Here is a 16,895-nt window from a genome sequence, read left to right on the forward strand (position 1 = left end):
AAAAAAAAAGAAAAAGAAAAAGAAAAACTGAGGGAAAAATGGAAGAATTAATGTCAGGGAAACAGAGTTGGGATCACTTGATTAGCTATCTCCCACACCTAGGGATTATCTTTCTAGACTGTTCTTTGTTCAAATCTTGGGAAAACCGGTCTTTTATCTTGATAAAATACTAAGGCATAAACTTTGAATAGTCATTTAAGAGGGCAAAACTTCAAGAGAAGGTTGATAGTGATTCAGCTTTTACCCAGATTGAGCAATACCAAGGAGGAATGAGGCTCAAGTTTCTTGAAACTGAGGTAAGACATTTCTAAGATTGCAGCAATACCAAATCTGGAAGAGATTTCCTCAGTCACTCCAGCTTTGAATGTTCCTGCCTTGAGTGTGGAGCATTTGAATCACCAACTCCATGACATTTGTTCATTAATGGGACTGGTCACTTGTTTCTAGGGTCAGAAATGTCCTCCTGATTATTAAATTGTTCTCTTGGTATATTGGCTTGTCACCTTAATGAAACATTCTTAAGTGTATTTTACTTTCTGATTTTTATTTCTTTTACTTTTTCATAATTTTATTTACATTATTACTTTTTTTTGGCATTTGGTTCTAAAGAATACTATGAAACCACACGAGGAGCTCATTCATTCATTCATTCATTTCAACATGGAGTTACTGAGCATTTCCCTGTGGCAGGAACATAGTGTTCTTATTAGCATTAGTAAATATTAAGGTCATATGAGCTCAAGGATCCCAGAGGCTTCTGTCTCATTAAATAATCATCTTAGATCTTCACCTTTTCCTCTGAATACATTCTTGACAGCCTGTGGCCAGTTGTATCAGTTTCATAGTCATGTAGTTACATAATGATAGCCCAGGAGAATCAATCAACAAGCTGGCTCCTCTGCTGGACCTGCAAAAGTAGGGTATTGGGTTTAAAATAGTATTAGGGAAACAAAGCATTTAAGATGGCATCAACACAGAGGTGCCTAGGTATGGTAACCCTGCCGCAGTGCCGAAGTCTGGCTTGGCACAAATCAGGAGCCACTTGTCAAAAAGAAACTAACTTTATTTTTAGAACTACAAACGCCAAACAAAACAGCTCCAGGGAAAAACCCTCAGAGCCCAACTGCCACCACCGGCTTCCACAAGCCTCTCTCTCCCACACCAGCCTTTTCCTCCCACAATCCTCCTCCTCTTGAGGCCGATTGGCTGGGTTGCGTGGGCAGAGCCAAAGAAGTCACCCAATGAGCAGCTCCGTGGAGGAGCCAATCAGCTAGATGTTGCTGGGGCAGCTGTGAGCCAATCATCAGCTGGCAGTCTGAAGGGCAGGGAAACAGCCCAATGAACATCACCGCAGAGGAGCCAATCAGCTAGATGTTGCTGGGGCAGTCTGAAGCTTGCTGGCAGCTGGAAGTTTGCTGGGGCCCCTTTGGCTGTGGCTCTCAACATCTCCCCCTCTCTGTTTAAACAACAAGCATGTGGCTTATGGACCGTGCCTGCCTTAGGTTGTCCAATACATATGGTCCTTACCCGTCTTCGGATGAGCTGACCTCAGGGCGTCAGCCTCCTGTCTTAGGTTGGTACCATTGTAATTGGATCTTACCCGTCATTGACTACCGGTCCAGTACAGCCACACCTGTGGAGAGGTCTCAGCGGGGGGGGGGGGGGTGAGGTTCTTTGCCTCACCTCTGTTGACCCCCAAATTTTAGCTGAATGATCATGACAAGCAGAAGGGAGGAAGATATACCAAGTCAATTGACGGTTCTGTAAGCAGTTCAGTGTAAGTTCTGTAAGCAGTTCAGTGATGGCTATTGCAGAAACTGTAGATTAGTTTTATCTTTGTCTTCACCGGCACAGGGATGAAGATAGGAATTCTGGCAATAATGACTAAAGAAAAAATTAGGTAACATTCCAGAAGACACTAAAAGAAAACAATTTTCTTAACAATTTATATTATCTTCATCGGCACTGGGATGAAGATAGAAATTCTGGCAATAATGGCTAAAGAAAAAATTAGGTAACATTCCAGAAGGCACTAAAAGAAAACAATTTTCTTAAAAGAAAACAATTTTCTTAACAATTTATATTATCTTCATCGGCACTGGGATGAAGATAGAAATTCTGGCAATAATGGCTAAAGAAAAAATTAGGTAACATTCCAGAAGACACTAAAAGAAAACAATTTTCTTAACAATTTACATTATAGTGAAGAGAATTATTAAATATAATGAAAACTAAAGGTGAGAGCAAACAAACAGATCTGTTAACCTCCTTTTTTGTTTACATATTAAAACAATTCTTAACAGTTATTTACCCAATTTAAATTAAACCATTTAAATCACGTGAATAAAAAAAAAAATATTTGGATCCATCTTTTCATGAGCGCTCATCATATATGATATATAGAAATATGTACATTGGACATACGTACATTCAAACATATAACACAAAACACAAGTGTGCACACATAACATAATACATACAACACATAACACAATAGTAAAGGCCTTATAACTTTTTACAGGTAAAATCTCTATTGCAATGTTTAAAAACTCTATAGTCAAAAAAAAAAAAAAAAATAGAACTGATCAGCAAAACATTAACCTAGGTCTGTATGAGCTCAAAAAAATAAAATAGAACTTCATGATATGGGAAAGGGCAATAATAAAATAGATATTGAAAAAAGCATCCTGGTTCTGTCGCAGATGTAAGGATAGCCAAATTGGAGTTTTGGATATCAGCTATTATGGATTTGAGCTAAATCATCTTCTTTTTGGTCTGTAGAAATCGCTTTAGTTAATCTCTCTGGAATCCAAATCGGCTGCTGTTCTCTCTGTGGAAACACAAAAACAGACCCCCGACTCCAGACAATCACTGGGTCAGGATTTTAGTTAATCTCTCCGGAATCCAAATCAGCTGCTGTTCTCCCTGTGGAAACACACAAACAGGCCCCCGACTCCAGACAATCACTGGGTCAGAACCTTGGTTAATCTCTCTGAAATCCAAATCGGCTGCTGTTCTGGGTCAGAACCTTGGTTAATCTCTCTGGAATCCAAATCGGCTGCTGTTCTTCCTGTGGAAACACACAAACAGACCCCCGATTCCAGACAATTACTGGGTCAGGACCTTTCCATTGTCCTGTTAGAATATCTTTCCAAAGTACCTTGGGCTTATGTACATTTTTTGGACACATATGCCTTTCTGCAGCACTAAGTCCTGATGAATCCAAATTTAAAAAGTTTAGAGTAAAAAGCGTTATTTTAAGTTTATCTTTGGGGAATATATACCCCTTCCCAATTCCATCTTTTTGCTTTAATAAGTACATTTTAATAGTTTGATGAGCTCTTTCAACTATGCCTTGACCCTGTGGATTGTATGGGATTCCTGTTATATGAGTAATGCCAAATGATGAGCAAAATTGTTTAAAAGAAGTAGACGTATAACCAGGGGCATTATCTGTTTTTAACTGTTTTGGAATGCCCACAGTGGCAAAATTTTGTAAGCAATGAGCTATAACATCTTTAGTTTTTTCGCCGGCATGAAGGGAGCCCATCAAAAATCCAGAAGAAGTATCAACTGTAACATGCAAATATTTTAATTTTCCAAATTCTGGCAAGTGTGTGACGTCCATCTGCCAAATATGGTTAGGCATCAATCCTCTAGGATTGACTCCAAGATTAACTTGTGGTAAAAAGGTCACACAATTTTGACATTGTTTTATTATTTGTCTAGCTTGTTCCTTAGTTATTTTAAAACGCTTTTGTAAAGTATTAGCATTGACATGGAATCTTTCATGAAAATTTATAGCTTCTTCTAGTATAGAGAAAATATGTATGTCACGTGTAGTTTTATCTGCTAAATCATTGCCCAAACTAAGGGCTCCAGGCAATCCTGTATGTGCCCTGATATGTCCTATAAAGAATGGATCTTTTCTGTCCCAGATTAAACTTTGTATAGTGGAAAACAAAGAGAAAACAGTAGAAGAAGGGGAAATTCTACCAGCATCTTCAAGGGATACTATAGCATTAACTATATACTGGCTATCAGAAAATAAATTAAATACAGAATCTTTAAACATCACAAAAGTTTGTAATACTGCATTAAGCTCTACCTTTTGAGCTGATTGTTTGGGTACTAAAAATGTAAAAGTTTGATTAGGTGTAATTATTGCTGCTGTACCATTATTTGACCCATCAGTGAATATATTTGGAGCATTCATGATAGGTGTTTTTCTTGTCATTTTTGGAAAAATTACAGGATGCAATGACCAAAAAGACAATAAAGGATTAGATGGTAAGTGGTTATCAAATGAAACATTAGATTTGCACATTATTATTGCCCAAGTATTTAACTCATTAGCTAATTCATCAATTTGATTCATAGTATATGGAGTAATAATTTTATGGGGAGAAATTCCAAACACTGCCTTTGCTGTTTTTATTCCTTTGAGTATTAATTGTCCTACAGCCTCAGGATACCTAGTAAGAATAGTGTTAGGAGAATAAGATAAATGTATCCATAATAATGGACCTTCTTGCCAAAATACTCCTGTAGGAATATATTTTGTTGGTAGTACAATAAATAATAAAGGCAAACTTATATCAATTCTATCCAAATGCATATTTTCCATATATGTTTCAATGATTTTTAATGCCTTTCTTGCTTCAGGCGTTAACATTCGGGGTGAATTTGGATCTGATGGACCTTTTAGGATATCAAATAAAGGTCCCAATTCTCCTGTTGGAATACCTAGATAAGGCCTTATCCAATTTATGTCTCCTAATAACTTTTGAAAGTCATTAAGTGATTTGAGTTGATCAACTCGTATTTGAATTTTTGGTGGACGGACCATGGTTGAGGATAATAGAACTCCTAAATAATTAATTGGAAAATTTAATTGTACTTTATCTATTGCTATCTCTAGATTATAATTTTTTAATAAGTTTGTAAGTGTGGCATAACATTCTAGCAATGTGTTTTTAGCTTTGTGTGCCAATAACACATCATCCATATAGTGAAATATTTGTAGTTCAGGATTTTGATTTCTAAGTGGCTGGATTACTTTGTTAACATAAATTTGACACATAGTTGGGCTGTTAGCCATCCCTTGAGGGAGTACTTTCCATTCATATCTCTGATCAGGACCTTCATGATTTAGTGCAGGGATAGTAAATGCAAAACGTGGACTATCCTCAGGATGAATTGGAATTGAAAAAAAACAATCTTTAATATCTATAACTAAAACATACCAAGTTTTTGGCAAAGCAGACAATTGAGGAATCCCCGATTGAGCAGGTCCCATAATGACCATTTCATTGTTAATGGCTCTTAAATCTTGCAGTAATCTCCATTTACCAGATTTCTTTTTGATGACAAAAATGGGAGTATTATGGGGAGATACAGAAGGTTGTATATGTCCTTCCGCTAATTGTTGTTTGACCAGATCATGGGCTACTTGTGTCTTTTCTTTAGTCAAGGGCCACTGAGGAACCCATACTGGTCTTTCTGATTTCCATGTAATTTTTATTGTCTCAGTGGCCCTTTGTGAAAATCCAACCCATGTCTGTCTGTTCCTTGATCTATTTGTATTGGTGCTGCTATACATTGTTCTTGTCTTTCTAATCTTTTTCCTTTCCTAAAACCTTGTCTAGCCATAATAGTGGGTGCATTTTGATTGATATTATTTGTTAATGTCAAACCTAATTGATCTAAGACATCTCGTCCCCATAAATTTACGGGAAGATAATCCAATACATATGGCTGTATAGTTCCTTCACATCCTTCAGGATCCTTCCAATCTAATAGCATTGCACTTCTATCGGGATTAGTCGCCACTCCTAGGCCTCGAAGCGATTGAGTGGCTTGTTGTAATGGCCAATGTTTTGGCCATTCTTGACGAGAGATGATGCTAAGATCTGCACCTGTATCCAGTAGCCCATTAAATTCATGTCCTTGAATATTTAGTTTTAGCATGGGTCGAGAATCTAAATTTAAAGAAAGCATAGCCCAATCTACACCTGTGGAGCCTAATCCCTTGGAACCTCTTTCTACAACATGACTGGAAAATTTATCATGTAGGCTTGGTATTATTAGTAACTGTGCTATTCTATCTCCTGGTGAAATTACTGATATACCCTTTGGAGAACTGGCTATAATTTTTATTTCACCTTCATAATTGGAATCAATTACCCCAGGACTTATCAAAAGTCCTTTTAGAGTAGAAGAGCTGCGTCCCAATAATAAGCCTACTGTTCCTTTGGGAAGAGGTCCTTTTACCCCTGTGGGAATGATTTGAACTCCCATCTCTGGAGTTAGTACTGATTTGGTGGAGGCGCAGATGTCCAACCCTGCGCTCCCTCTGGTTTGTCTGATGAGGGATCTGATGTGCTGGGCACTACCCTGATGGGGTTGCTGGGGTTGCTGGGTTCCTCCAGTGCTCCGTATATTTGTGGTTTGGGGCCCCGGAGCATTGGGGCCCCCTGTCCATTTTTTGGCAACGGAGCCTGATGCCTTTGTCCACGATATTGTGGATAAACACCTTGTCCTTGTTCGTTTTTTGATAATGGAGTACCCTCTATGGTGGTTTGAGGACGGTATTCATTAGCCCAATATAATGGAGTACCCTCTATGGTGGTTTGAGAACGGCATTCATTAGCCCAATGTCTCCCTCTACGGCATCGTGGGCAAATACCCGGTATTCTACTTGTTTGATACCTAGTTTTGTTAAACCCTCCTCCTATGGGGCAATTCCTTTTAAAATGTCCTGTTTGTTGACAATTGTAGCATGTTCTTGGCCTGGCATCTAAAGCCTGTTTTACTGCAGCTGCCACAATTTGCCCTTGTTCATTAATGTCTCTGGCATCCAAAACCTGTTTTACTGCAGCTGCCACAATTTGCCCTTGTTCATTAATGTCTCTGGCATCTAAAGCCTGTTTTACTGCAGCTGCCACAATTTGCCCTTGTTCATTAATGTCTCTGGCATCTAAAGCTTGTTTTACTGCAGCTGCCACAATTTGCCCTTGTTCATTAATGTCTCTACATAATTTAATATATGTGTTTAAATCTTCCTGTTTCCATGGTCTAATGATATCTCTACACCAACGATTCGCTTGGTCATAAGCCAGTTGTTTTATAAATGGCATTGCTTGTTCTGTATTCCCAAAAACTCTGGTAGCTGTTTGAATAAGCCTATCTACAAATTCAGCGTAAGGTTCATTAGCTCCTTGTATTATCTTAGATAATTGACCTTGTAAACCTCCAGGTTCTTGTAAAGACTTCCATGCCCTAACTGCATCTACAGCAATTTGTAAATATACACCAGGATCATATGCAAGTTGTTGCTGCCGATCCTCATAAGGTCCCTTTCCTAACAACATATCTAGATTTCTCTGAGGATAACCAGCTGCTGCATTTCGACTAGCCGTCTCCTTGCAAAATTCCTCATTGGCAACCTTCCATAACAGGTATTGTCCTCCATTTAGCACAGCTTTACACAAACTAGCCCAATCTGCTGGCGTCATGCTTAAGTTGGTAATGGATTCGACCAAGCTTACAGTGAAGGGTGCTTGAGGACCATAGGTTGCTACAGCCTCTTTTAGCTCCTTCACTGATTTGAAATTTAAACCCTGGTAAGTTCGCTGCCCTCCTACCTCAAATACAGGGCATACTTGAGATCCTGTCTCAGGATCCAAACTATCAACTGCGGGGGTTGGGAGTCTCTTAGCATATGGAGGTGGTGCTGTTGATTGGACACTTATGCCCTCTGGTGATAGAGTGCTGTTAGTAGCAGTCTCCTGTAGAGGTGGCGCTGTTGGTTGAACACTTATGCCCTCTGGTGATAGAATGCTATTAGTAGCAGTCTCCTGTAGAGGCGGTGCTGTTGGTTGGACACTTACGCTCTCTAATAAAAGGGTCTTATTAGCAGTCTCCTGTTTTAAATTTTCCCCTGATAGATTTTTCTGCTCTAAACTTTCTTCCTCTGTCTCACTATCTCGAAAGACCTTCTCTTTCACTTGAATCTTTTCCTCTTTCTGACTAACTTGAGAGACTTCCTCTTCTACTTGAATCAATATGTCTTCTTCTTCCTCTACCTCTGTCTGAACTGAAGGCTTTGGACTAAGCAAACTAGATACCAACGTCCACAATGACAATGTGCCAACTGGCAGAGTCCCTGGGTTGTTCTTTTCTATTCTTTTTAAATCTTCACCATGATGGTTCCATTGTGATATATCTAACAGCTCCTCCTTAAAAAGCCATGGGCTATATTCTTGTATTACATCAACGTATGCCCTGACTGCTCTTGATTTTACTGGGAAGCTTCCTTCCTCTAACAATTTACTTAACACTCTTTCGGTTTGTTTTTTACTAATTGCTGATCCCGTATTTCTACTATAATACAACCCAACAAGATGACGCCAAACAAAACCGAGACAGAATCCAATAAAAAGGGAACCACACAAAATCATTATAACAGCCTTTCTATCCTCCTGACATATGCATCCGTCCTTTCTCCCTATCTGTTCCTCAAACGCAAATAGTTTTTCCTCAGATGTGAGTGGTTTTTCTTCCCTCTTACTCATCTCCAGGGACAGGAAAGTTAAAACAAAAACGAAGCAAAACAAAAGAGGAGACTTAGAATGGCTCCCCATCCTCTCGCCCTGCCCTCAGGGGCGAGCAGTTTACTTACCCTCAGTTGCTCCCCGTACGGGCCACCAAATGCCGAAGTCTGGCTTGGCACAAATCAGGAGCCACTTGTCAAAAAGAAACTAACTTTATTTTTAGAACTACAAACGCCAAACAAAACAGCTCCAGGGAAAAACCCTCAGAGCCCAACTGCCACCACCGGCTTCCACAAGCCTCTCTCTCCCACACCAGCCTTTTCCTCCCACAATCCTCCTCCTCTTGAGGCCGATTGGCTGGGTTGCGTGGGCAGAGCCAAAGAAGTCACCCAATGAGCAGCTCCGTGGAGGAGCCAATCAGCTAGATGTTGCTGGGGCAGCTGTGAGCCAATCATCAGCTGGCAGTCTGAAGGGCAGGGAAACAGCCCAATGAACATCACCGCAGAGGAGCCAATCAGCTAGATGTTGCTGGGGCAGTCTGAAGCTTGCTGGCAGCTGGAAGTTTGCTGGGGCCCCTTTGGCTGTGGCTCTCAACACCGCAGGATCACTTCCCAGCAATTGCCACAGCCTATTCCTGCTGTGCCAGGCTCTGGGCCATCTGTTGTTTGAGCTCAGCTTTTGCCCCACACCCAGTTTTCCTGTTTGAATGATAGCTAGGTGGGCTTACTGGGAGGCAAGTTATCATAACCATCTTTCATTTTCTTCTTAATTCACACCATGGTGAGAAAATCTGGTTGATGTTTGAATTTTAGCATTGTTGTTGAGGTCTCTCTCTGGGTAGATTCTAAAGAGTAGAAAGGCAATTTAACTTTATGACTCAAGTCACTAATAGGGGCAATGAAATGCACTCCATGACAGGATCAAAATCATTTCCCCTTTGAGTTATTCTCAGTGTTTGAGCAAGACATAGCAGCACAGTATTGGCTTAAAAGCCAGAAAATGTGAGAAAACCTGTTTGAATTTTGTCATTACGTTTATAAAGTTGGACAGCTTGGACTTAAAAAAAATTTGTTTTAATTAGTTATACATGACAGTAGAGTGCACTTTGATACATTATATATAATGGAGTATAATTTCTCATTCTTCTGGTTTTACATGATGTAGAATCACACTGGTTATATAGTTGTAAATGTACATAGGGTAATAATTCTGATTCATTCTACTATCAGACATAATTTCTTCATCCAGATTTTTTTCTGAAATCTATTAGTAATTAATGTGCTGGTTGAAAGAGTTTGAATATGTTAAGCATATATTATAGTTCCTATTATCTGTAGCCTTTATAGAACTCCTATGATAGTTGTTGTATAGAAAATACATGTCAATTAACGGCATACTCATTTGCATTACTGATTGTTATTTTATGTGAATAATGTCTCATCTTCCCAGCCCTCAGAAGCACCAAAATAATACGGAAGACTGTGTATGTGTGACTTCTCCTCCAGGAAGCGATCCTGGCTTCTTCCCTTGTATCTCACAATACCTCCTTCATATCATTATATTTACCAGTTTTGCATCTGTCTGTTTTCTCTGATGAATGGTGACCTTATTGAAGATGTTTCGGGAACCATGTCTTAATCTCAGTCCCTGCCCAACTTCTGGCCCACAGAAGGTGTGATCAACTTGTTTTGTTAATGAGTAAATGAATGCGCCTGGCTGTGCATGTGGTGAATCCCGTAAGGTAATTGCAGTGCTTGCTGACAATGAACGTAGGGTTCTTTCAGACTTGGATCCTAACTCAACTTCACTCTCTGACTCCCTTTGGGGATTTGTAATAGAATTTGAAGTTCGTGTGTCCCACTTACTTTACCACCTTGGAAAATTACCCGGACTTGATATTTTATTCTAACGTTGACAGTGAGTTTAAATACATCTCAGGTTACTCTTTCTCCCTACCTTTAGTCACACAGAGAGTATAAGCCACACCTAGCAGTGTCCTTCATTGGGACTGACAACTTCTTATCTTCCCACAGAGTCCCAGTCCATGATAAAAAAAATCTGAAACCAGTTCTGGGTTGAGTTGAATGGGATGATTTTCCTTTCAGGTTTTGGTGCAAAGGCCTTGGCATAATGGTCATAGCATCAGATGGTCCTGTTATTTGTGTTAGTTAACGGGTGCCACTTGACAAGACAGCCAAGTAGAGAAAATGGTCCATGTGCTGAGAAAAGGAAGAAGAAATAGAGAAAAAGTGGAAACATATCTTGTGGTTTTCACCTAGATAGCCATTCCTTCACTAGTTTTTAGAAAATGGGACTTTTAAATAATTAGAGATCTTTCATTTGAAGAGTGAAAGGAAAAAAAAAAACCACTATGACTTATTTTTAACCTAAGACAAGAAGGGGATTTATTAAACCAGGTAACTGAGGAGTCAAGGGCACGTTAGCTTCAGGCACAGCGGTATCCACGGAAATAATGATGATGTTGAAAATCTCTGAGTCATCAGTTTTCTTTCACATGGTGGCAAAATGGCTGAAGGAGTCGTTAGACTCACAGCATTCCTGCCCGTACTATCAGTACTTTTATCAGAGAGTAGACAAATCTTGATCATTTGTTCCCTGCTCAGCCCCACTCACATGACGTGAAAGAAGGCTCCCTTGGCGGTCAGGTGGCTTGTCCTGACTGGCCCACGAATAAGGAATGCCAAGCAGGCCAAAGTCCTGGGCATTCACTACATTTTGCTATTCTAGGTTATTATGTTATGGGATTCTCTTGTTCCATCTTGTTCTCTGGCTCTTTTTTTTTTCCTGTGTTTGAACAAATTACACATATATTCCTGAGGCCTTTTTCTATATATAAAAAAAGATCTTTTCTTTGTTCTATGTGTTCTCTCTCCTGATCATCTTTTCCTTGCCTGCTCAGGTATCTTTTCACAGAAGAGAGCCTCATCTCTCTCCCAGGCATCTACCTTTGTCAGAGAAAGCTTCAGATCATCTCCATCTGAGGCCCTGCAGGCACTGCAACTTTCAAATATCTTAAAACTAAATTGCCCCACGTGTTTCTCCTCCTAAGTCCCTTAATCAGACCCTGAGTCACATCCTTTTTATCTTTTTCAAGAGTCCTGTCCTCATAGTTGTTTTTGACTCTTTCCTCTGTGTATGATTTCTCCTTCATGTTAACACGTTAACACTTGTGGTTCTTTATTGTGGTGTCTTTCTTGGATTTATTTCCTTCACTCTGGTTTTATAGTTCTTGGCATATTTACTTCATTTCCACCACCGTTATTTAGGCTTCTTGATGGGAGAGTGATGATGTTGCTTATTTATTTGCACTCTTTTTTTTTTTTTCCTGGTTGTCATCCTCTATCTTCCCCACCCTCTTCTTCTCCATCAATATTATACCCAGACTTCAATGATTCAATAAAAACTTGTAGAAAGAAGGAAATAATTAATGCAAAGTGTAGTATAATTTTATGGCTGTTTATACTTGATATTGTTAAAGAAAACCAGAGCCTGATAGCATTTAAAGTAGTGAAATCATATTTTAGTCAGAAAATAATGTGATAGGTATGAGGTATGTATTAGGGTTCTCCAGAGAAACAGAAACAGTAGGATATACAGATACACACACACACACACACACACACACACACACACACACACACATATATATATATATGAGAGAGAGAGAGAGAGGGAGAAAAATGGAGAAGGGGGGAGAGAGAGCGAGAGCGAGTGTAAGTGTAAGCGCACAAGCATGTGAATGAGGGATTCATTGTGAGGTACTGGCTCACACAATTGTGTTGGAGGCTGAAAGTCCCACTGTCTGCTGTCTATCAACTGGTTAATTCCTGGAGTCATGCATCGGCCAGCTGAGCCACACAGGCTCTGTAATTTTTGAGTCTAGCAATGATGCTCCTGGGTGTCTTCATGGTGATGAAATGAACTATACCCACTTTCTCTTCTGCAATGGCTATCTGCGTATTTTCTCCATCTATTAGCTTAGGATTCCCTATTATCAGCCCCAGGGAAGAGTGTTAATAGAGCAAAGACTATTAAATGAGCAGTCAGTTTGCTGTGTACTCTTCTAGGGCCAGTGGTCAGCTATCATCCTAAACTCAAAGGAGAGAGTAAGTTGAATAAAGAGCAACTTTAGATGCATACTTAGACATTAAAAAAAGAAGATATGAAAAAATGTGCTCTATATGTGTAATAAAGATTGTAATGCATTCCACTGTTGTCGTGTATTTAAAAAAATAAAAAAAATCAATAAAAAAGAATGTGAATTTTCTGTAAGGTAATTGCAATCTTGGCTTTAACAATTGTGTGCATCTTGCTGTATTTGGTATTTTTCAATTTTTCCTTTATAAGCAATAGTGGCTTCTTTGTATCAAAATCTGACATTTTTACTTTTATCATTTCTGTTATGAAGGGAATTACAGCACCTTAGTGAAACAACTCAACTTTTGAGTCCTCAAAACCATTCCTAGTGTACTAGTCAGCTCAGCTGCCATAATATAATACCATAGCCCAAGTGGCTTCACCAGCAGATACTTATTTTCTCACAGTTCTAGAGACTGGAAGTCAAGATGCAAAGGAGGTGTTGTTTGGGGAGGGCTCTCTTTTGGGTTGAAAATGTGCCCTTCTCCTGATGACCTCATATGGCACAGAAAGCCAACAAGCAAACTGTCTGGTGTTCCTTCCTATAAGAACATAGATCCCATGAGATCAGGCCCCTCATGAGCTCATCTAACCCTAATTACCTACCAAAGTTCCCACTTCAAATATGATCACATTGGGTGGTTAGGGATGCAACATAGGAGTTTTGGGGGGGGGCAATTCAGTCCCTAGAATATAGTTAAGGTTTTAGTGGGGCTTCAGGACTGGCTAGAATGTGCAAAGAACTTTTCCCAATTTTATTTATTAAAAAGTAGACACTTTTACTTGAGTAAATGTTTTATTTTCACATGCTATAGTTTTTATAGCATGTATTAGTATTTGGTTTGTTTTATATTCTTTGTTATAATGCAAGTATATGGAAGATGGTTTAGAGTTAAAATGTGCGTGAGAATAAAAAGTTATTTTTTTCCAGATATTTTTTTCTTTTTTTGGAGTACTGGGGATTGAACCTAGTCATTTTCTATGAACCTAGTCATTTTCTATCACTGAGCCACACCTCCAGCCCTTTTTATTTTTTATTTTGAGACCACATCTCACTAAGTTGCCCAGAATGGCCTTGAATTTGCAGTCCTCCTTTTTTTCTAGGGCAGATTCTATTCCTCATTAAGAATTAATACATTTCAAAAATTCTGTTTTCAAAACTTCGTATGATATAGAAAAGCTATCATTGAGAATAAAGCATATTTAGTTTTTTTTTTGGAGACAATCGTTTCTTTTAGAGACACATTTTAAAATAATTTTATATGTTAGGATTATTATTGCTCTGTAAAGGAGGGATGAATTTCTTTACTATAAAACTGTGGGGGACCAGGTGTTTATCTGTAAGAAATTTGATAGGTACTCTGATAGCTCCCATAAAAATCCATTCAAACTAACAAATAAATAAAGAAACTGGGAGGGAATATTGAGAATTTGAAATTGTCTCAAAACCCTTTGTTTGAATGCTGATGATATGTTTTTAAATATTTCTATTTATTTATTTATGCTTTGCAGTGCTGGGATCAAACCCAGTGGCTTATGCATGCTAGGCAAGAGCGCCACTAAGGCTCACCCCAGCACAGTTTTTATTTATTTATTTATTATTATTATTTTTAATACCTTTTTTATTTATTTATTTTTATGTGATGTTGAGGATCAAACTCAGGGCCTTGCATGCCCTAGGCCAGCGCTCTTTTGCTGAGCCACAACCCCAGTCCCATTTTTTATTTATTTATTTTTAAAAGTCTTTGCACACAGGCCAATCTGTCATTTTTATCTTGTATCAGCAGGCTGTTGATTAAGATGACTTTGTGCTATTTTTTTTTCTAGGTGTAAAGAGGTATGGACTATTTCCTTATTTTAAGGGTGTGTACTTTTCTGTAGTGGGTTTTGGCTGAACTATTCTATGTCTCTTTGTTCATGTGCTTTTATAGTATTAACATGTTGTGCTATTGGGTTTATTCTGTTTCAGTGTTTATCTGCTGCTGAGATCTTTTCCCTTCATGGATTTTCAAATGCCTCCCAGATAACCAGCTCAAACTTCTCGGCCATCTGTCCAGCACTTGTACAACAGCTGAGCTTCCACCCCTGTACAGATCGGACCAAGCACAAAACAAAACCAAGCCTCTCAGAAGGTACATTGAAGCATTTTCTCTCCCTTATTTGAAATGTCTTTGAATCAGTATGAAATGATGCTAATATGCTTCTTTTCCTGTTTTTTTTCTCCTTTTAGTTAATCTACTTATATTTTGAAAGTAGTTAGAATTAAATTCATGTAAGGATCTTGTACTTGTGGACTCAGAATTATACTGAGTATCACTTAAAGACTTTGTAAACCTTAATCCTTGATTTTAAACAATATATACTTTATGCTATGCTATTCATATTGGATTGCATATCAATTATTTGTCTTATAGTTAATTATTAATTTCCATCACCTTTTGCTTACCATGTTATTTTTATTTTTGTATCACATTATTCTAAAACTTGCCAGTGTATCTGCTATTGTTAGTGAAGGGATAAGGGAACTAGATTAAAGCTTAAGGGATGGAGTTATTAATCTTTTAATAATCTTAGATGAAAGAAAATGTCAGCAATGATTGCAAGGGTCTGTAACAGTATTGCCATAAGTACTCCATTTTTAAGGAACAATCTGCTGTGAACAGATTTTAAAATATAAGAAAAGTAATTGTTGCTTAATATACAGTTCACATGCTTAAGCACGTGGAATAGTACTTTCACCAGTGAAATAAACCAGTTGTTCAATGGTTCTATTTCCCAGTTATATGCAATTTCTCAATATCCCAAAATTGTTTACTTGTTCCACCTGGGTATTTTAATTTTCATTTTTTAATTAGCTTATTCATGCAATAAGTGTTTTCTGCATTAAGGATTCATTAATGAATATGAAAAATAATTTCCTGCCTTCCTGGGGCTTATCCCATAGTAGAGAAGAAAAATAATACACATTTAAACAAATAAGAGAATGTAGTTTCAGAGCATTGCATCCTCAGAAGAAAATAAAATAGGTAAGGCAGAGAAGGTGGTGTGGGTGGATGAGATTTTAGACGTTCAAGGGGTGAGATTACAGCTGAGTAGAGTCCTGGCTGAGGAGGAGTGGGCCATTGCAGATCCTCTGTGGGCAGAGCTTTCTTGGTAGAGGGAGCAGACAGTGTAGCTTGGGAGTGAGCTTGGCTGAGGAAGGAACAGCAAGAAGGCCTGTGTGTCTGCATAGTGAGGGGACAGAGATAGATGGAAGTGTTGTCCTGGAAGCAGAGGACACCAGATGGGGGAGGCCTGTGAGGGTGTGGCCCAACTGATTGGAGTTTGTTGTGAATAGAGTGTGAGGCCAACATGGAGTTCTAAACTGGGAGTGCCACAGTTTTATTTGAATCCTGAAGGGGGAATTCTACTTTCAATTTGAAGAGTGCATTGTCATGGGGCAAGAGCAAAAGCAAGGACATTGGTCAGGAGGCTATTGCCAAGGGTGGATGCTCAAGATATGGGAACTTGGACTAAGGTAGAGAAAGTAAAACTAGGGAGAAGGGGTCAGATACAGAGTGGATTTTGGAGACTGTGATAAAATGGTTTGCTACTGGGGCAGATGTGGGAAAGAGAAAGATGAGTCGAGGTTTGAGCCAGAGAAGCTGAATACATGGTTGTATCCATTTCTGGGGATGAAGACTAGGGAGGAGCCATTCATTGTAGACAAAAGGGAGTGGTGAGGAGTAAGAATATTTGGCACAGTCAGCCTTATGTATTGAAATAGACCCATAAGTGGAGATATCTAGTAGGTAATGGTGTGCGCACAGTTGAGTTCAAAGGAAAGATCGAGATAGGAGATTTATTATCATAGAGGTGGCATTTCAAGATGCTGGTCTGAGCAAGGTCATCAAACATGAGTATACACAGAGACTGCAAGGAGAGTAAATATAGAGAAAACAAGAGGAGACTCAACAAGAACTATCATTTAACCTACTTTTGGATTGCTTTGTATGTATGTGTCAATCCTCTATATGTGAACAACAATAATAATGACTAACAATAGCCAAATTCTGTGGTATTTTCTATTTAACAGATACCAAATACTTTACATACCTTAACTCATTTAATATACACCTTTATGATGTAGAAACTTGCTTTTATAGGCAAGAAAACTGAGGTTTGAAATCCTTTGCTCAAAGA

At 38.7% G+C, this 16,895-nt stretch overlaps 1 protein-coding gene across 2 annotated transcripts in view; it reads left to right on the top strand.

The window, feature by feature from the left end:
• Slc39a8 (solute carrier family 39 member 8) overlaps positions 1 to 16,895 on the top strand; it is an 83,678-nt gene that overhangs the window by 19,223 nt on the left and 47,560 nt on the right. For both annotated transcript variants that reach the window (XM_078021871.1, XM_021726645.3), the window contains one exon: positions 14,683 to 14,845. In XM_078021871.1, the coding sequence (XP_077877997.1) occupies positions 14,683 to 14,845 (163 nt within the window). The remainder of the gene's footprint in view (positions 1 to 14,682; positions 14,846 to 16,895) is intronic.

The sequence above is a fragment of the Ictidomys tridecemlineatus genome, chromosome 9, assembly GCF_052094955.1.
Source record: "Ictidomys tridecemlineatus isolate mIctTri1 chromosome 9, mIctTri1.hap1, whole genome shotgun sequence".
NCBI classification, from domain to species: Eukaryota; Metazoa; Chordata; class Mammalia; order Rodentia; family Sciuridae; genus Ictidomys; species Ictidomys tridecemlineatus.